Source organism: Microtus ochrogaster, chromosome 7, assembly GCF_000317375.1.
Source record: "Microtus ochrogaster isolate Prairie Vole_2 chromosome 7, MicOch1.0, whole genome shotgun sequence".
Lineage (NCBI taxonomy): Eukaryota > Metazoa > Chordata > Mammalia > Rodentia > Cricetidae > Microtus > Microtus ochrogaster.
This window is the reverse complement of record NC_022014.1, coordinates 77677405-77698695: the sequence shown is the minus strand read 5'-3', so window position 1 is coordinate 77698695 and position 21291 is coordinate 77677405. Positions and strand designations below refer to the sequence as shown.

The window sequence follows — 21291 nt, the reverse complement described above, 5'->3', positions numbered from 1 at the left end:
AGAGAGAGAGAGAGAGAGAGAGAGAGAGAGAGAGAGATCGCGAGCGCGCACTAGGCCAGGTGTGGAGTTGAGAGGACCATCAACTCAGGTTCAGGGAACTAGGGGGAAGGGAAGAACACAGGGCTGAGACCCAAGGCCTGGGCTCGGTGTTCTTGCTGTGAGATGTACTGTGGGCTGAGGACACCTGTCTGTGCCTCAGTTTCCCTACTGAGTCATTTCCCATAGGCTTACAGGTCCAGGATGGTGGGGGATCCAAGAGAAGGGAATGCAGAGGGTCCTTCCCCGGCCTTGTTTGGGGGCAGCCCTGGAAGGGCCTCTAGCTGACCATTTGGCTGCTACCGCTGGGCTCCAGTAGGGCCCAGCTTCAAGCCATCTGGGCTGTTAGGTGAATCTCCATCCTGACTCTGCCACCCACAGCCTCCCAAACCCCAGCATCTCTATCTCATGGTGATTGCCGTAATTATTGTAATGACACCATTATCTTAATCCCCCAGGGAGAGGGCCCTCTGTAGTTTACCTGCACTTTCCTTGGTGGTAATTCACCTGATGCCATTTAGCCATTTACCTGCAATTTGGACCCCACCCCTTAGATGATGGGGAAGGCCCTATAAGGATCTACCATCTCCCTGGAGCCCTGGGGCCTGAGACTGTTGGGCACCCACAGCCCCTTAGGTAGGAGGGACAGAAGCTTTTCATAGTTGGCAGCACCATCACAGAGCCCTGGGACAACTGTCCCACACTGCAGTATCAGCCAAAGGGTAAGGGGCTATCTCCAGCACAGGGTGAGGGAAGGTCTAGAGAGTGGGACTCACAGCCAAGTGTTCAAACCTGGCTCAGAAGGGTTGGGAGCCTAGGGCTTGTTCTCACACAGCTACAAGTTTCTCCCCAGAGATAAAGACTGATTTTTCCCATCAGGGAAGATCACAGCTCTGGGGCTTCCCAGCACTCGGGCTGCTTCTCCCCCTTCCAAGGTCACTGATGGCTAGAGAGAGGGATGTGGTACAGTGCCAAGGACAGGCAGAAGTTGTCCTTGGGGGCTTGATCCTCATCAGGACCAAGGTGAATAAGAGTGGCAGAGTTCCCAGGGGTCACTTCCCACAAATACTGGGCAGTGCACAAGAACAGCACAGTCTGTCTCTTTAAGGTGAGAGTTCCTATCCCAGCCCCCCCCCCCCCCCAGGGGCTGAGGGAAGGATTAGGCCGGTGGAGGAGCTTAAAGGAGCCTGCCAGGAGGGGGTAGATGAGGTTGTCCTCCCTAGAAAGATGCCCTGGGAGTGACTGATTCCTCTAGTTAGGGCTGGGTTTGGTGGTGGAAGCTGCTGACACAAATGGGTCCTTTTGCTGGAACTTTTGACTGTCTAGAGACAGTCAGGGGCCCAAGGACTAGTTCTATGTTTGGCCTTTCCCAACAGAGTCCTCAGGAGACAACACATGGAATCACCTAAAAAATCAGCAGGAAAGACTTGGCACCCTGCAAAAGTGACAGGTAGGCAGGGACGGGGTGAAAGAGAGGAAACCTAGATCCCGGCCGGCTCCATCACTTGGGCTCAGCAGGTTAGCTCGTTCTTCGGAGCAAGCTAACTTCTCTTCTTCCACTGAGCTGGAAGCTTAGTCTTCCACCATGAGCTTCCAGCGAGACTGTTGTTGAACCCAGAGTCCCGAGACACACACAGTGATTATGGGGACTCTTCCCACCCCTTGCACACCCTCAAAATTTGAGGGTGGGGCAGGGGATTGTTCTTCCATTGTTTCCAAACTGTTTTTCTCCACTTAAATTTTTTGGGGGGTAGGGTGCAGGATGTATGCCACCATGCTAGGTCCCCAGTTTCCCTTTTGATAGCTGGATCAGAACTTTGTACAAAGTACTTGAACTAACATTTAAAAGTCCACATTTGGGACAGAAGGTGTAGCTCAAATAGAGAGCTTGCCTATCGTATAGAAGCCTGGGGTTCAAGCTCCCACAGTGCATCCACCAGGCACGGTAGTGCACACTTGTATTCAAGCCCTGGTCATCACCGGAGACAGAGTTCGAGGTTAGACTCCTTCTCAAATAAACAAACCACCCATGCTCAGTAGGCTATGTGACAGCAATCCTAGCACTGCGTACACAGAGACAAAATGTCATGGGAAGTTCCAGGTGAGAATGGTCTAATGCAGTGGGTTCCAGGGTAATAAGGGCTACACAGGGGGCCTCTTGCGTTGAAACCACCAACCACTACCAACCACCACCACCACAACAAAAAACTCCAGAAACCTGGGTTCAAGGTCCCCTTTGAGGATGGGCAATTATTCAGATGCTCTACAGACCAACCAGGGGCTGATTGGTAAAGAGCCGCCCTGAAGTCTCCCTTGGCCAGGGCCATAGAAACTGTTTGCCTTTGGCAGGGCGACTGCTCAGAGGGCAGCCCAGCCCACGGCAGCCACCACACAGCTCTGGAGGGTGCAGCTGGGCTCCTGAGAGCCGACTGGCACCCTTGTTCTGGCCCCGCTGATCTCATGGGCTGTGTCTGTGCCCAGCCGCCTGCCCACCATCCTTACCAGCTCGTCAATTCCAGAGAAGGTGTGGTTCGCGTTGTCCAGGGAGTAGATCAGCTGGTACACCCCATCGTTGGTCTCACTGTTTCCATAGAAACCGACACCCACCGCAGCACTACAAGCAAAACCCCAAACAAAGGTGATGTAAGCAGAAGAGAATGCACTTATCTCCCTTTGTGCACACATGTGTGAGCCTGTGCACCAGGACACCAGGAGAGGATGCTGGTGTCTTCCTCCATTGCTCTCTGTATCATTCCCTTGGGAAAGAGTCACTGAGCCTGGAGTTCACTGAAAGGATTATGCTCACAGCAAGTGAACTGTCTCTGATCCCCATCCCTAGCGCTGGTATTGCAAATGTGTGAGCTTTTTATGTGGGTGCTGGGAACCCAGACTCGGGTAGGTTCTCATGTTTGTACAGCAAGCACATCACCCACTATCTCCTCAGTCCAAAAAGTGCTGTCAATCTTTCTTCCCTGTCCGTCCTTGTGCTGAGGGTTGAACCTGGGGCCTCAGGCATGCTAAGCAAACAAGGTACTACTGAGGTACAATCCCATCCTTGGGTGTGGTGGCGCACGCTTTTAATCCCTGCACTCAGGAGGCAGAGACAAGAGGATCTCTGAGTTCGAGACCAGCCTGGTCTAGGTAATGAGTTCCAGGACAGCTAGGGCTGTTACACAGAGAAACCCTGTCTCGAAAAAGAAATGTTTTTAGGACTATAGAGATAGCCCAGTGGTTAAGAGCACTGGCTGCTCTTCCAGAGAGGACCTGGGTTCAGTTCTCAGCACCCACACAGCAATTCCAGGGGTATCTGACACCCTCTTCTGGTCTCCAAAGCTACTGTATACACACAGTGCCCAGATATACACGCAGGCAAACCGTCCAAACACATAAAATCCCCTTAAAGTGTCTTCAAGGTCACAGCAAAATTGAGCATGTAGAATTCCTCTATGGTGTACAGTCCCCGAGGGTATCCTTTATGCTACAACTGATAACCCCGTGGGAGCACAGGCCCAAGGCCCACAGTGTGCACGGTGGTCACTCTTGGTTGAAATGCCATGTCTAGACACACAGGGTCAGGTATTACCATCAGAGCAGCCCCTGCCCTAAAACTGCCCCGTGCTCTGCCTCTCTTTGTCACTTCTCTGACCTCAGCCCTGATCATCTCCGTGGCCTTTCCTAGAAGGTTGTATAGCAGGAGTCACAGAATGCAGCCTCTTCTGATTGGCTCCTTTGCCTCAGTGACAGGCATGCAAGGTTCCCCAGTGTCTTTCACAGTTCAGCAGGCCATTTCCATTGTCCGAATGTTACACATTCACTCAACTCCTGAGTCTTTGACCTGGCTGCAGGTTTGGGAACTGAGAATAAAAGCCACTGCCAACAGCCGTAGTGTGGGCTTTTGATTTCAGCTGGGGAGCCTTATTCTGGGAGTTGGATGAGGGGGTCTTGTCTGAGGGTGAAGGTTAAGGACCACCACAAGTGACCTGGCAGAAGCCTGATTGTCCTGGCTGGCAGCACACTTCTAAAAGGCACTAGACTGCAGGCAAGCCTGGGGTGTTATGATTTGGTGGCCCTGGTAGAGCCTTGAGATCTGATCTGATATGCTCAATGCCAAATTTCAGGTCCCTCCTGATCTGGCCAAGAACCATGGACTTTTTATATACCCCTGATCGAGTTCTCTACTATAAAGTTTTAGCTTCTGCCTTCCTCCCTCGTTAGCCCAGAACCCACTAGGTCCTGATTCACGCTTTGCAGTAGCTGGAACAAGCCTCCAATTCTGCCACAAACTGCATCCGATGTTTCAAAGTGGTTCCTTTGTCACCTCACCTCTTGCCTTCTGCTGAGATAGACACATGAGACAGGGACTCATGTTATCCCCAGCTTGGGTCTCACATTCCCCATATAGCTGAGGATGACCTTGAACTCCTGATCCCCTGTCTCCAAGCCTGGTTTCCAATATCACTCTGAGCAGAGTGTGGGGAGCTGGTGCTTATGTTTATGTGTGTGTGTGTGTGTGTGTGTGTGTGTGTGTGTGTGTGTGTGGTGTGTGCTCTAGGACCCCCCTCTACTGGCCTGCCCCTCATGTTCTCATTGACCTACGGTCTGTAACAGCCCCTCCCAGAATTTCTCCTTAGGAACGGTCAGGCTCAGTTTCTCTTCTTTCCTATGGTGTCGTATTGATTTTAACCTAAAGCCAAACTTGAAATCCATCTGTGTGAAATTTCATGGTTGGCTTGAATCCAACATTCCAGCCTGAGTACATCATTTGCAATCTTAACTCTGTCATTCATCATATTCTATGTGGTCCTCTCTTCCAGGGATCACAGGACCAATCGAGCAGCTTCCTGAGCTCTCATCCAAAACACTACCTTGGGGGAAAATAAATGCAAGAGGGCACGTGCATGCGTGTGCGCGTACGCGCGCGCGCACGCGCACGCACACACACACACACACACACACACACACGCTTATCCTTCCTTCCTTGAGACAGGTGTAGCCTGGCTGCCCTGGAACTCGATTTATAGACCAGGCTGGGCTTGAACTCACAGAGATCCATCTACCTCTGTCTCCCGAGTCCTGGGATTAAAGGCTGTACCACCATGCCTGGCTCCCATCAGTGGTCTTGGCATTTAAGCAGTAACACAACCCACCCTGAGTCGGCTTCGCGGCACCGTGGCCCTGTCCATCTTTCTCCATGCCATCGCTGGTGTCAAGTTCGCAGGCAAAACATTCACACGTGGAAAGCATGCTTAAAAAATAAACTTAAAAAAACAAACAAGCCGGGCGGTGGTGGTGCACGCCTTTAATCTCAGCACTCGGGAGGCAGAGGCAGGAGGAACTCTGTGAGTTCGAGACCAGCCTGGTCTACAAGAGCTAGTTCCAGGACAGGCTCCAAAACCACAGAAAAACCCTGTCTTGAAAAAACCAAAAAAACAAAAAACAAACAAAAAGAGGTGGAAGCAACAGCTGGCTTTTACTGCTGATGTCCTCTTGCCTGGAGCCTACTGTAGAATGCTGTACAGAAGGAATCCTGCCACCATGGCCCCTTCTATTTTGAGCTGTTCTCTTCTTCCTCCTCCTCGTTTTCAGTTCAGCTTATTCTGAAAACCCGTCTCCTGATTTTCTTTTCCATTTTATTTTATAAGCGTGGGTGTTTTTCCTGAGCGTATGTCTAGGCACCACATGTGTGCCTGGTGCCCATGGAGGCCCAACGAAGCATTGGAGCCCCTGGAACTGAAGTCACATACAGCTGGCTTGTGAGTCACCATGTGGCTGTTGAGAAATTAACCTACGTTCTCCAGAAGAGCAGCAGGGGCTCTTAACCGTTGAGCCGTCTTCTCATTCGGCCCCTTGGTGTTTTTCTTCACTACAGGTAATAATTGCTTATTGGACTAGACCACTTAGAGCCATTTTTACCTGCTACAAAATACACATGGCCAAATTACGATGGTGCTATTTGGACGCTGGGTTACCCAGCATTCAATGCGCTTTACTGGCATTTGTACCTGACAATAGGCTTATCCGGCAGTAACCCTACTGGAAACCTGGAGCACAGGTAGTGTTCTGTGGATCCAGGGATCGCTGCATTGGAGCAAGCACTGTTGGTGTGTGTCTTTGGGTCCCACCTCTCCCTAACCATTCTGTGATATCCTACACCAGGTAGAGGGTTTTTAGCACCCCAGTTCTTCATGGGAGCTCTAGCTCGTCTCTGGTCAGATCACCTACCCATCTGGGCTGGAACTCTTTCCCATAGGCCCTGGCCCCAGCCACAGTTCGCTGCTTTGAGGATGGCCTCTCATTTGGCTTCCGTGAGCCCCACACTCCCACCCACATGATATCATGAACACGTCACCACGCTCCATCTTGGCCAAAAGGCAACAAAGAAACAGTGAATGAATACATTATAATAGAAATGAAGTGTTCAGGAGTAAGGGGTCCCTCCTGCAGACTAGAGCCTAGGACCGGCCCTTCCAACAAGCAGCAAGGGACTCTTACCTTAGAGAGTGGCCACACCCTTCAACATCTCAAGGGGGCGCTACACATTTGAAAAATTTCTACAGATAGAGAAACAAGAAAAACACAGCAACTTCCCAACAGAGGTTGCACACATGGGCTTGGGTGTTGGGTGGGTGGGGTGGGCTCTCCCACAGTGCTGGGAGCCTTCATTTCTCAGTCAGAGCACAGGAGAAGGTCTACCGAAGGGCATTAAAAGCTCCTGATCTCACAAGACAACGGAACTGATTGGGGCTACAGACCCAGGGCAGCTGTGGAAGGCGATGGGGATGCAGAGAAGAGATGCCCACTGTCATCTCATCACCTCAGGGAGGGACCCAGGTAGTTGTCAGGCCTGGCCCTAGTCTGGTAGGGGAGAGTTGGGGGGGCCACTACGTACACCCCCATTACCACACTAGGGATGTGTGGCCACAAAAGGGACAGTATTCATTTTGGGGGGGCAGGTCTGTTCATCCAGGCATCATCAGCTCGGTTGGTGAATGTGGCCAGTCACTGATGAGGGGCCACATGGACATGGGGCATGTCCCGCTCACAGGCTGGCTTTCCCTTGCATGTGTCTGTTGGGTGCCCTCTGCCCACCTGGCCCCTTGCCAGCTGAGTTGAAACCACGGTGTGGCTGCGCACAGGACACTCACCAGCAGAGGAGCCCGGCCACCACGGCTGTCCAGGTGACGCAGCAGGAGTTGGACTGCTTGGTCTCCACTGTGTGGTCCCGCCGGCAGCAGCATGTACACACCAGGTAAACAGCGAGGAAGATGAGGTTCAGGCCCAGGCCGATGGCCGCTACCACCCCCAGGAAGAGCAGCGACTGTAAGAGAGGGAGGGGCCGTGTGAGCTTCTGGTCCAGCAGTGGGGTGGGGAGTCCCGGGAGCCTACTGCATCTTTATGCTCAGCTCTCTAAATAGACAGCCTGTCCTCCATTGGTGCCAGCATGGGGATGACGGAGAAACCGGGAGGGCTTGGTGATGAGAAGGGTTGGTGAGGGGGTCCAGAATTGGCTAGGCAATTCAAATCTCTCTCAGTTTCTCTGTGTCTCTGTGTCTGTGTCTCTCTCTCTGTGTTTCTAGATCAATTTGATAGAGGTGGGGAGATCCACCAGGAATGTGGGCGGGATCATCGGCTGGAGTTCCAGACTGAATATGAAAGAGAAAGCCAGTTGAAGCAGCAGCCTTCGGTCTCTCTTAAGTGCTCCGTGAAACTAAGCTACAGACACTAAGAATCACAGATGCTGCCATACCTCGGCCTCACCAGGCCAGACCAGTCTTTTTATATCAAAAGGCAATGTGCTTATCCCAAATGCTGGAGCTCTCCAGAGTCCTCAAAAGTCAGCTCGGTGCTATAGGGTGGGTGTAAAGGAGCCAGGGCAGATAATCTGTGGTGTCCTCCTTGCTGTACCCTGCCAGGGACAGTCAACTGACATGCCAGTGTAGCAGTGAAGCCAGAACGTGGAGGGGTGTGGGGATACCTCTTCAGTTCCCCTTAGCAGCTCAGGGTTTTCAAAGGGAACCGTTGCTGTCGGGAGGCCTAGGTGGCCCCCTCCACCGCTTCTTCCAATCCCTTGATTTGGCCAGATGGACGCCAGATGGCCCAGGGATCAGTGGCCGTCAGCCAGGGCTAGACCTGGCTCTAAGTCAGGCTCCTGAGCTGACAGCTTCCTGGCTTCCCATTCGGCCTCAGCCATGCCCTCATCCAGAGTGTCCCAGTGGGGGTTGCTCTCTCTAGAGCTTTCGCCAGGGAACCTGGGCGGGTGGTAGCAATCATGTGTGCAGGAGACCACAGGGAGGCGACCCGCGGCACTGAGGCTGGTGGCTGCAGGCTGGGTAGACTGTATGGAGATGAACTCTGTGGGCAACTGCTCAGCTGCCCTGCATCCCTGGGAGGATGCTGGAAGCTCATAGGACCCCTAACTGGGCTGCCCTGATGCTAACACAGCGTGGGCAGGCTTCTCATCCTTAGGGACAAATCTGGAAGTGATGAGGTCAACTGGGAGGGCAAATGAGATGTCTCATTTCACTTAGCAAATGCCCACTTCCACCTGGGCATCACTCAGCATGGACGGGAGCTCCTTCCTCCTCCAGGGCGGTGGAAGGTGGGGCAGCATCTCTGAGCGCAGCATCCTCCATAGTCCTCAAGCTGAGGCAGGTCTGGACCACTCACCTGCCCCTTAGAATGACCTCAAAACTCTGAGACAGTGGGAAGTCACTGCCCGCTTTCCTGGAAGGCATTTTCCCCTGCAGAGGAGGCTGGGGCAAAGGGAAAGGTGATTAAGGCTCCCTACACAAAGTCACCACCCTGCAACTTGCTCTCTGACAGAAGCAGGACACCTCCCTGGAGCTGGGGGACCCTGAAGGCCTACCCTGGGCCTAGCCCGTCAGAGTCGGAAGTAGAAGTTGAGGATGTGGTCCAGGAGGTGAGTGGTTTGCCTAGCAAGCTGGAAGGCCAGAATTACACCCCCAGCGCTGCACAAAACTGGGCCTGGTGGTTCACAGAGGGGACACTTTGACTTCCTGACAGACAACAACTCCCTTTGAAAATTCTGAGCTGCTAGGTGGGCCTGAAGAGGGGAGGATCAGAAGCTCAGTGTCGTCTTTGGTTACATACTTGATCTAAAGTCAGTCTGGGCCATATGAGACCCCCGTCTCAAAGGTCAACCACAGTAACAGTGTGGGGGTTTGAATGAAAATGGCCCCACTAGGCCCATAGGGAGTGGCACTACTAGGAGGTGTGGCCTTGTCGGAGGAAATGCATCACTGGGATGTGTGGGGGTGGGGCGGGGTAGGCTTTGAAGTTTCTCAAGCCAGGCCCAGTGTCACTCTCTCTTCCTGCTGCCTGTTGATCCAGATGTAGAATTCTTGGCTCCTTTCCCAGCACCATGTCTGCCTGTGTGCTGTCACACTTCCTGACATGATGATAATGGACTAAACCTCTTAACTGTAAGCCAGCCCCAATTAAATGCTTTCCTTTATAAGAGTTGAAATGGTCATGGCGCCTCTTCGCAGCAATAAAACCCTAACTAGGACAAACAACAAAATCCCAAAGAACAAAACAAAACTAGAGCTGACCCCATGCCAACCATATCTCACTCAAGTTCAGAAGCAACAGATTAATGTCAATGGATGATCCTTCTACCCCCCAACCCACCCCATCCTGCCACACCCCCAGCAGTTTAGCTTCTTCTTGAAATTGAGTCACTCTTCAGGACACACAGAGCCTTGGGGGTGCAATTACCACTGTTGTTTTTTGTTTGTTTGTTTGTTTGTTTTAATGCGCACTTGTACTTTGCCATGGGTATTGGGTACCCTGGAACTAGAAATACAGAAAATTGTGAGGTGACATGTGGGTGCTGGGAATTGAACCTGGGTCCTCTGGAAAAGCAGTCAGTGCTCTTAACAACTGAGCCATCTCTCCAGCCTCACCACTGTTGGTTTCTAAACTTAATTATTTTTTATTTTTAGGTAGGGTCTTTGTTGGAGGAAGCAGTTTGTTGGTTCCCAGTTGCTCAGCCCCGAAATAAACACACAGAAACTATATTATTTAAATCACTGATTGGCTCATTAGCTCTAGCTTCTTACTGGTTAACTCTTATATTTTTGACCCATCTCTATTAATCTGTGTATCACCACGTGGCTGTGGCTTACTGGATAAAGTTCTGTCCGTCTGTCTCCTACAGGACTACATGGCTTCTGACTCTGCCTCCTTTCTCCAAGCATTCAGTTTAGTTTTCTCCGTGCCCCAAGACAGTTTCTTTATTAACCAACGGTATTCACAGCATACAGAGGGGAATTCCATGTCAGGTCCCCACACTGTCCTTGAGCTCACTATGTAGCCCAGGTTTACCTTGTCCTGTTGGTGTCCCTCTCTTGTAAGTGCCAGGATGATGTGTTCCTACCACATCCAGCTCTAGAAATGACACTCTGTGGCTGGACATGGTGGCACACATCTGTGCCCATCATCCTAGCAATCAAGGAAGTAAGGCTGGCCTGGACTTCAGAATGAGATCCCGTTTCCAAAAACTAAAAGTAAGCCCCACCCCACTTTTCTTACAGGCCCTGAAATCCCACCACCAAGAAACAGGCATTCCCATTGGACAACCTGCAAGCCACTGTGTGTCTATATGCACCATGACCCAGCAGCTCTACTTCATAGAGAGGAGGGGTGTGTCATCCCCACAAGATCCACATACAAAAGTCCACAGTCACTCAGCTCAGCGGTAGTCAGTAAACACTGGAAACAGCACTCAACACACGCCTGGTGCTGTAGTCATATGATGGAACACTACACAGGCATGAGGGGGTACCAGCAGCTACGTATGATATGGGTTAACCTAACAGACGGGGGGAAGGGGCAACAGACCATACTCAGTGCTGTCAGAGGTGATCACCTGTGGCAACGGAGGTGGAGGCGGATGCCACAGTGCCTTGAGTGGTCAAGGGTACACTTGGCCAGGATAATATATTACATACAAGGTGAGGGTTGCGGAGAGAATTTGGTGGTAAGAATACTTGCTGAAAAGCATGGGGACTTGAGTTCAGATGCTGGCTTCCACCTAAAAGTCTGAATATGGTCACATACATGTACACACGCACATGCGCGCGCGTGTACACACACATACACACAAAACCTATAACCCCAGATCTATAGAGAGAAGAGAGGAAGGAGGCTTGTTGGCTCCCCCACCTTGTTCTAAACACAGTGAGGAGAGGCCCTGTCTCATAGGAGTAGGGCTGAGTGTGATAGAGCCAAACACCCGATGTCTCCTTCAGTCCTCCATGTGTGAAAAAGTATATGCATATGCACACATGTGTGTATCCACCACCACACACAGAGACACAGTTTTTAAAATAAGAAAATTAGCTAGGTGGTGGTGGTGTACACCGCTAATCCTAGCACTTGCGAGACAGAGGCGGCAGGCAGATCTCTGTGAGTTCGAGGCCAGCCTGATCTACAAAGTGAGTTCCAGGACAGTCAAGGCTGCATAGAGAAACCCTGTCTTGGGAGACAGTGGGATTGATTAAGCTGAAGAGTTAAGAATAGACATGTTGTGTTATGTTATGATGAATAAATATATAATTTACATTTTATTACATTTATTTATGTGGGGGGGGGGTGCACACATTCCATGACTCTAGTTTGGGAGTCAAAGCTCAACTTTAGGGTGTCAATTCTCACCTTATGCACTGTGGGTCATGGGTACTGAATTCACGTCGTCATCAGGATTGGTGGCAAGTGTCTTTACTCTCTGAGCCATTTCTCTGGCCCCAGAAAGTATTTTCAATAATAATGACTGGCGTTGCCAAGCTAATGGCCCAGCTGCCTTCACTCCCAGGAGGGTCTCCTCTGTGGTCCCCCCAAGCAGAAGGAAGCGTTGACTCTACCAGGTGTCCCCAGCCAGGAGGGAGACGAGCCTTTCCAGTCTCTATAAACATGACCCGCCAGCTCTCCACAGCTGGTTGCTGGATTTCTGGTTCCTGGAAATTATGAGCCGAGATTTCCTGAGGGGCCCTGAACTCCTGAGCCTGGATTTCCTGGACAGCTCCGGGTCTGGGCCCTCTCCAGGCCAGGCAGTTAGCCTCAATTCGGTCAATAATAACAGGTCAGGGAAAAATGGCTGTGGATAGGAAGCCCAAATACAGGCGGGGTGGGGCTGTTAGCTGTTCACCCCATGAGCCCTGGGCAACTAAAGGATTAAAGCTGGAAACTGGGCTGTCCAATGGCCAAGGACCATGGGACAGAAAGGAAAGGGAATTGGAAAGAAAGACGGGGTGGGGAAGACAGAGGGGAGCACAGTCAACTTGGTGTCACCTGCTGCTCTAACAGGCCATTATGTCTCTGTTCCTAATTAGTGCCCAGACAGGACAGGGAGCGGGGAGGGAAGACGGGTGGATAATTCCACTCATATACACTCAAGCGATCGCCAACGTCCACATCGCCCTGCGACTCCTACTGCCCTGCCCCCCACCCTCACACCACCACTGCTGCCGGCCCAGTACCATGCCCATCATCAAAGCTCCTTCAGTTCTTTCTGGTTTATCATCTGCAGTCAGCACCACCCCAGGACTCAGGTCAGGGGGACAGCAGCAGCCACTGTAGACAGACCCTGAGGGAGTACGGACAACTTGAGTGGCGTGCTAGCCTCTGGTCGGAGCAGGTGGCCTCTCCTCATGCTCTGTAGGGAGAACAGCACCTCAAAGCTAGGGAAGGGTTAATCCCTTGGGGAACTGGCGTGACTGCCTGATGACCATGACTCCAAGTTCAGATGGAATGAACGGGCTTCCTCATCCTGACCTTGGCTCATCTCCCACAGGGCTGGGTTCTGAAAGTCTGCATTTTCCTCCTCAGATCTGCCTCCAGCTGAGCCAGAGCATCCTGTTGTTCTCCCAGAATTCCACACTCTGTCCCTTCTATACTCAGTTGGGGCTTAAAAAAAAAAAAAACAAAAAACAAAAAAAAAAACCAGACAGGATCTATAGCCCAAGCTGGTCTCAAACTGCATATGAAGCCAAGAGTTATTTTTTTGTTTGTGTTTATATCATCATCATCATCATCATTATTATTGTTATTTAGGCAGGATCTTTCTAAATCCTCGGCTGTCCTGGAATTTACTGTGTATGCCAGGCTGGTCTAGAACTCACAAAGATCCACTGGCCTCTGCTTTCTAAGTGCTGGGATTGAGGCATGTGTTTAACATACGCATATATTTGGGTTGCTGGGGATGCAGCTCGGGGCTTCGTGCATGCGTGTTAGGCAAGAACTCCCAACTAAACTACATCTTCAACTTCTCACAGGGGACTCTCAGGGGAGTCTGTGAACTGAGACGTGGGAAAATCCAAGTCAAATTCTAACAATGAACACCTTCCTAACACACGGCCTGCAGAAGGCCTGGATGGGTGTGCTGTTCACAGACCCAACAGGAAGTACTGTGGACATGACATCATCAGGATCTGGCCTCTTCTGAGTGGCTGGTGGATGATGAGAGCAACAATTCCCCAGATGAGAAGGGAACTGAAGTAGCTTTAGAGACACAGCCCTGGTGTGGGAAGTCCTTTTATATATGTGTTGCTTTTATTGGGTAATGAATAAAGAAACTGCTTGAGCCTATTACAGGGCAGAACAGAGCTAGGCGGGGGGGGGGGGGGGAACTAAACTGAATGCTGGGAAAAAGAAGGCAGAGTCAGGAGACACCATGTAGCTGCCGCCACCAGGAACAGACAATTCAGAATCTTGTCCGTAGGCCACGAGCCTCGTGGTAAAATATAAAATAACAGAAATGGGTTAAATTAAGATGTAAGAGCTAGCCAATAAGAAGCTAGAACTAATAGGCCAAGCAGTGATTTAACTAATAGTTTCTGTGTGGTTATTTCAGGGCTGAGCAGCTGGGAACAAACGAGCAGCCTCCTACGACACAGTTCAACTTTGTGACTTTCTAATTATCCTTAGCACTGCCACCTGGGTACCAAGCCAGTTGGGGTCTTCTCCCCACGTGGGGATTATGGCTACCTGCTTCCCACCCGTGAGCTCTTCGGCCTTTTTGCTACTCTTCAGAGCAGGGATCAGATCATCTCCCACTTTCAGGATCTGGGATGGAGAGCTAGGCTACTTACTCCCTGTTATAGACACAGCTCTGTAGAATTCCTGATCCCTGCCCTGTCAGCCTCTGCTGGGCCCACAGACATTTTCTCTGAATGGCTGGGGATGCAGAGGCTTCCTGAGGATTCAGACTCAAGTTCAATGGGGGGAGGTGTGGAGGCTAAAAAATGCAGGCCCATTTCCACCTTGTCTGTCCATCAGAGAGTTTGGAGACTGGCAGGCATAATTTACAGCTCCTAACTCAGGAGGTGGTTGCCTGGCCTTTTTGAAATTAAGATAGCTCAATGCCTTCACGACGAGTGGTCAGGATATGCAAATGTACTTCTGTTCCTTCTTTTGTAACTATGAGGTCACCTAGAGAGGGCGGTCTTCAGCAAATGTGACCTAGGGCATCTTAGCTACCTAGAGAACAGAATGCTAAGGATTTGATGTCTCACAGTGATAAGGCCTTTGACTGTGTGAGTTAATCTTTTGTATCAAGTTTAAATAAAGTCTTTTGTTACCTTCTCCCCTAGTTTACACCTAGTACAGATTGTGGCGTGAGGATACCAAGGTGACCTTTGCTAAGGCAAGGTGGAAAAAAAACCCTTGCACTGGATTATACAAAAGACCTGACCCTATATTAATTTGGGGATGGAGAATGTTTGTGCTTTTTTCACAGGAAGAAAATAAACCTGGATGAGATGACTGCATTTGCAGAAAAGGAGAACCAGCCCCATGACATGGTAGCTGCTAACGCCCCCACAGGAGTACCAGCCCTGATGACATCACAGCCGCTGATGACTCCATAGGGGAAGTGAAAAGAGGTTCCTGAGCCCATGATCCTGACTTCTCATAACCACCATGCTGCAGGCCGAGGAAAGAGGTACCTGAACCAATCATCCTGAAAACAACTGGCTGCAGTCTGACATCATCGTGGTGATGACTGGTGATTTCCAGGCTCTTGATGGTCTTGCTACGCAGACTTCCAGACCTCCTGAGTCCTGTTTACCATGGAGTCGGACCAGAAACACAGACTGAACATTTGACTGTTTACTCTTTGTTTTGTTTTGTTTTTTTGAGACAGGGTTTCTCTATAGTTTTGGAGCCTGTCCTGGAACTAGCTCTTGTAGTCCAGGCTGGCCTTGAACTCAGAGATCCACCTGCCTCTGCCTCCCAAGTGCTGGGATTAAAGGTGTGCGCCACTGCCACCCAGTCGAATGCTTTACTCTTTGGGACACAGAACTCATTTTGACAGTGTGATATTGTATCAGCTGTTGAAATATTGGACCTGAGAACTGAGACCTAAACTTTCCCCTCGGGGGGAAAACGGACTCATTACAAGGAGCGTGAAGCCCTCTTCAGTATGAGGAGGGTGGCCTAAGGGTGTGGCTGTTGCTCAGAGACTGGACAGTTACTTAAAAGCAGCAATGCTGCTGGACTCTCACAGATCAGAAAAACTTTTCTTGTCTTTTGATTGCAATGGATTTAAGAGAATTGTGATAGGACAAATTGTGGGTTTATTGTTAATTTCCATTCCAGAATTACGGTATTGACTGGTTAATGTTTGTAGCTACTTTAGTTCCCCATAAGTTAAGAAAAGTTTTGACATTTCCTATGAGCACTTGGATTTGACATATTTGATAAGAAATTTAGATTTTTTTTTTTTTTGTGTGTGTGTGTGGTTTTTCGACACAGGGTTTCTTTGTAGCTTTGGAGCCTGTCCTGGTACTAGCTCTTATAGACCAGGCTGGCCTTGAACTCACAGAAATCTGACTGCCTCTGCCTCCCAAGTGCTGGGATTAAAGGCATGCGCCACCACTGCCTGGCAAGAAATCTAGATTTTGATACAGTAAAAAAATGGTTAAAAAGTGCTCTATACCAACTGAAAAGGACATTCCCAACCCTGATGATCCCCCTCTCCTTTAATTAGGAGACTGTAGTCATTAGCAGCTTGATTATTCACAAAACACTACCTAATTACAGATGAACTCTCTTGACAAAAAAATTGTCTCTGAGACACAGAGCCCAAAAGTGTTTTTCTCCCTTAATCCTATGTTTACAGAGGTCGGCAGTCAGTGACGGGTCTGATCCTCCCCCTGCCCTAGGCACCTAAGACTAAGAGGTGGACTTGCATAATTAGGATGCTGTTTCAAAGGGCATGTCTGGGAAATGGGGAAGTGTTCGCCTAAGGCGGATGAACATCTGTCCTGTTGCAGAAGCACAGGCTTTATTAAAATTAATAAAAAAGAGGAATTGGGGGCTGGAGAGACGGCTCAGAGGTTAAGAGTATTGCCTGCTCTTCCAAAGGTCCTGAGTTCAATTCCCATCAACCACAGGGTGGCTCACAACCATCTGTAATGGGGTCTGGTGCCCTCTGCTGGCCTGCAGGCATACACACAGACAGAATATTCTATACATAATAAATAAATAAATAAATAAATAAATAAATAAATAAATATTTTAAAAAAAAAAGAGGAATTGTAGAAACCAAAAAAATGCAGGCCCGTTTCCACCTTGTCTGCCGTCAGAGAGTTTGGAGACTGACAGGCATAATCGCACCTCCTAACTCAGGAGGTGGTTGCCTGGTTCTTTTGACATTAACTCAATGTGCCGGGTGGTGGTGGAGCGAGCCTTTAATCCCACCAGAGGCAGACAGGCTGGTCTCTGTAAGTTCAAGGCCAGCCTGGTCTACAAGAGCTAGTTCTAGGCCAGGCTCCAAAACTACTGAGAAACTCTGTCTCAAAAAACAAACAAACAAGAAAAGATAGCTCAATACCCAATGCCACAATGATGGGTGGTCAGGATATGCAAATGTACTTCTGTTGTAACTATGAGGTCACCTATAGAGGGCATATGTGACCTAGAGCACCTTAGCTACCTAGAGAACAGAATGCTAATGATTTGAAGTCTCAGAGTGGTAAGGCCATAGACTGTGTGAGTTAACCTCTTGTTATCATGTTAATAAAGCCTTTTTTGTTACCTTCTCCCCCAGTTTACATTGGGTATAAAAGCTGTGGTAAAATAAATGCAGGTGATTTCAGGATTTCAATAATCCCTGTAAAACCTTCCTGGTACTGTCTTCTGATTCTTGTCTTATTGTTTGATGTGTCTTTGTATTCTTTACTTATATTTCTTCAATTCCCACGCCTCTACCCCGGTAAGAAGTATACATGTTGAGGCCGGTCCTTGACAGAGAAGATGAGGAGGACCAGCATCTCAGAAGAATAGGGACTTCTAAGGTGCCCAAAGTCCCCAGGCAGAAGCCAGGAGTGGTAACACACAACTGTAATTCCAGATCTTAGGGTGGGAGGCAGATGGATCACCAGCTGGAAGCTAGCCTCAACTACACTGGGGCACTCTCCTCAAAAATAAATTAATTAATAAGTGAATGAATAGGAGGGGCGAGTGGGGATGTAACTTGTTGGTAGAGTGCTTCCCTAGCATGTGGGAAACCTTGGGTTCAGACCCCAGCACTCCATAGACAGGGCATGGTGACACAGACCTGTGATCCCAGCACTGGGGAGGAAACCTTGGGTTCAGACCCCAGCACTCCATAGACAGGGCATGGTGACACAGACCTGTAATCCCAGCACTGGGGAGGTAGAGGCAAGAGGATCAGAAGTTCAATATCTTTGCTGTGTGGTGAATTCAAGGCAAGTCTGAACTACATAAAACCCTGTCTCCAATCAATCAATCAATCAATCAATCAATCAAGAGCTGGCAAGATGGCTCTGCAATTAAGAGCACTTGTTGCTCTTGCAGAGGGCAGGGGTTCAGTTTCCATTACCTTCAGGGTGGCTCCCATCTCATCTGTAACTCCAGTTCCAAGGGCATCTACTCCCCTCTTCTTGCCTCTTCTAGTCAGAAAGAAAAGAAAAAAAAATCCCAGGAAGCAAGCAGAGCCCGTCTTTCTCAGGAAAGTTCTAGATCACCAAGTGGCCTGCTCATCAGATGGTCTGCTCCTCTATGCCCTGGTCCCAGCACACAAAGAGTCATTCCTGGAGCCTAACTGGCCATTTCCAGCCTATCTACACACGTGTGTAAACACACACACACACACACACACACACACACACACACACACTGACCCTCAAGTCCACACTGTGACTTTCTCATGAGTTTTCCAGTCCCCCCTGCTCAGGGCCTTTAGCTCTCTTCTTCTCTGTTTTATAGGGCACAGTCCTTAGACACCCATCATCTCAAGACCGTTTGCCTAATGACTGCATCACTGGGTCTGGCTAGGTCTTCTGCAAACGCTTGCATTGTGCATGCTCTGTAGAATAACTCATGGGATTACATGCAGGTGAAGGGGGAATCTCATCTGCCTGTGCTCACACAGCCATAGAACTGGAATCCCAGCCGGGCGGTGGTGGCGCACGCCTTTAATCCCAGCACTCGGGAGGCTGAGGCAGGCGGATCTCTGTGAGTTCGAGACCAGCCTGGTCTACAAGAGCTAGTTCCAGGACAGGCTCCAAAGCCACAGAGAAACCCTGTCTCGAAAAACCAAAAAAAAAAAAAAAATAAAGAACTGGAATCCCACCCAGGAATGGTAATGCCCCTGCCTCACACTATGTTGGCTTCAGAGATGCCTAAGTCACTGCCGCCCTGCTTATCATATCTTCCAGGCCCTGGTACAACACTCAGCCTCAAATTAAGTTTGCTGAGCACCAAGATGACTTACAATAGAAGGCACCCAGTCTACACTGCGAGCTCATCGGCTGCCTGACTCCAGGGCTCAGTACGAAAGAGACCCGTGGTCAGACAACAAGGGAACCTATATCAGTATAGGAGTGGCCTTAAATAACCCAATGCTAGACTTCCATGAAGGCCCACCACATTCATCTCACAGGGTTTTACTTCCACTCATTGCTGGACCAGGATGGAAGCAGGGGTGGGGTAGGTACTGTGGTAATGAGAAAGAACAAAAACCAAAGGTTTGGGGCTTAGGGACTGGGACTCACAGGTATAGCTGCCATCTAGCCATAGACTGGGGGGATGGAGTCAGGCTTGGGCTGTGGGGGTGACGGGAGTATCCACACCACCCCTCTCAAAGCTAGGGGTCTCCTTGACCCAACTGAGGGGCTAGATTTCTTCAAGGAGAGAGGAGAAAACTATGATCGGACCCAGAGCACAGTCTCTGGGATCTCTCCACACCCCAAACACAGCTGCTGTTCGGAAACCATATCCGTCTCTTTTCAAGCCCTGGCCGAAGGAAGACTCCCTGGAGCTGTGCCGGTAGTCACTGGTCCGCAGGGAACAGGCCTTCCCTCCAGGACCAGACAAGATGTTTGTGGGGGGAGGGGGAGAAAGGCACCAGGTGGGGGGCGGACAGTGCGGACCCAGAGAAGTTAGTGCTGCATTGCCTGGGGGTGACAGTACCCACCCCCAACAGCACAAAGGGGTTCCATCCTCGCAGAAGAGCAGGTGCTGACTGCCCAAGCCTGCAAGCAGCAGGGTCATTGAAAGTTATAATTAGACTCCCTGGTACTGGCTCGTGGGCAGCGCATACACAGCACAGGGATCAGGAGCCCCAAGCCTCAGAATGAGGACTGTCTGGGAGGGCAAATAAGCCACTCGTGGGTACAGGCTAGAGAGGCTCTGCTCGGTCAGACTGCCCCACAACGGCGATCAGGAGATGGTGCCTAGCCACTGCTGGTAGAGGTCAAAGTCCGACATGGGCACAGAGCTCTGAACTGATAATGGACCTCTTCCCAGGTTGTCCCAACCCCTGAATCTTTGACCTAGTGAGGGAACTGACTCAGGGGCCGCTGAGGCCGCTGTGGGTTTGACCGCGGCTGAGACGGGCTGAGAGAGACTGTAGCTGGGTCTGGAAAGGGGATCAGAAGCCTGGACCTGCCCACCAAACCCGCAGCGGGAAGGCCCTGTTTATCAGGGACAACTCAGAAGTACAGAGTGTAGCTGGCACAGGAACCAAGACCTTGGAATTTCAGAGCCTAGAGGGTGTAGGGATGCCAGGACAGACAGGACAGTTGCAGGATGTCTGAGACGAGGTGAAGCCCCCTTCCTTCCTTGACTCAAACAGGTTTGGGTTCTTGGCGTCCAAGAGGTTAGTGGTGACTAGTACCGCTGCCTTTGAGAAGGGAAGAGACAGAGGTATTGGAAGCTGGGGCTGGGAAAGGAGCACTAAGGACTCTGGACGCTCAAGTCAGTTTCTCTCTAAACTTCTCTCAGGCCATCAGGACCCGGAGAAAAAGCGTCTGGTGTTGTAGTCTTCGGAAGGGAACTTCGGGGAACCCCTTCTCACCCACCTCGGCAGCCAGTCACCCTGACTCAGATGCCCCACCCCCACCGTCAGTCTCCGGGTGGCTCAGCCCCCGCCTCCTGGGCGCAGCCTCCGCGCCTTTCCACTCTTCCTCTGGGCACTCTAACTCCTATCTTTCCAGCTCTCCGAACCCCGAGGTTCCCAGCCGGGACTAGCGTTCCGGACAAGGGCCTCAGGAGAGCGGAGAGCACTAAACTGAGGTCCGAGGGGGTCTGAGACGCGCGGAGACGCGGGCTGCTGAGGCAAGAGAGGTTGGAGCAGGGACCTGGGCGCGATCAGACCAGACCAGCTCTGGTTCCCTCTCTGAGGGTCCCTTTCAGTGGTTCAGATCTGCGACGCGTGGACTTACCTCCTGGTAAGTCTCGTCACCGGGGCTGAAGGTGCTGTCCACCCGCTGCAGGCGCAGGCCGAGGTGTGGGACTCTGTGCAGCCACACAACCCACCAGGGCGCGATGTACTCCACGCGCGCCGCCGGCATGGCTTGGAAAAGCTGCAGCCGGTCCTCTGTAAGTGCCACGGCCCTTACTACTGCCCGGCTCTGGACGCGGTCGGGTCCCGCCCCGCCTCGGCCCCGCCCCAAGTCCAGCCCAAGGCTAGGACACGCCCCGCCCTGCACAAGGCTCTTACCCTAGGCCCTGGCTGATTTCTCCTTCAGGATCCCTTCCTGCACACACAGACCCGCTCCAGAAATTAGACCCCAAAGCGTCCACTGATCCGATGGGCGAAAAAGGTGTGAAGAGAAGTGAACGTCAGTCCCTAAACTGTGAGGCCTTGCTAGCACAGCAAGATTGTGGACACTTAGCCGGGCGGTGGTGGCGCACGCCTTTAATCCCAGCACTCGGGAGGCAGAGGCAGGCAGATCTCTGTGAGTTCGAGACCAGCCTGGTCTACAA

At 50.9% G+C, this 21291-nt stretch overlaps 1 protein-coding gene across 1 annotated transcript in view; it reads right to left on the bottom strand.

The window, feature by feature from the left end:
* Positions 1-20913, bottom strand: part of Ttyh2 (tweety family member 2) — a 45308-nt gene extending 24395 nt beyond the window's left edge. The window contains exons 1-3 of the mRNA XM_005350681.2: positions 20748-20913; positions 7182-7354; positions 2539-2650 (exon numbers count right to left, since the gene is read on the bottom strand). Of these exons, the coding sequence (XP_005350738.1) occupies positions 2539-2650; positions 7182-7354; positions 20748-20876 (414 nt within the window). The 5' untranslated portion in view covers positions 20877-20913. The remainder of the gene's footprint in view (positions 1-2538; positions 2651-7181; positions 7355-20747) is intronic.
* Between the last annotated feature and the right edge of the window lie 378 nt (positions 20914-21291).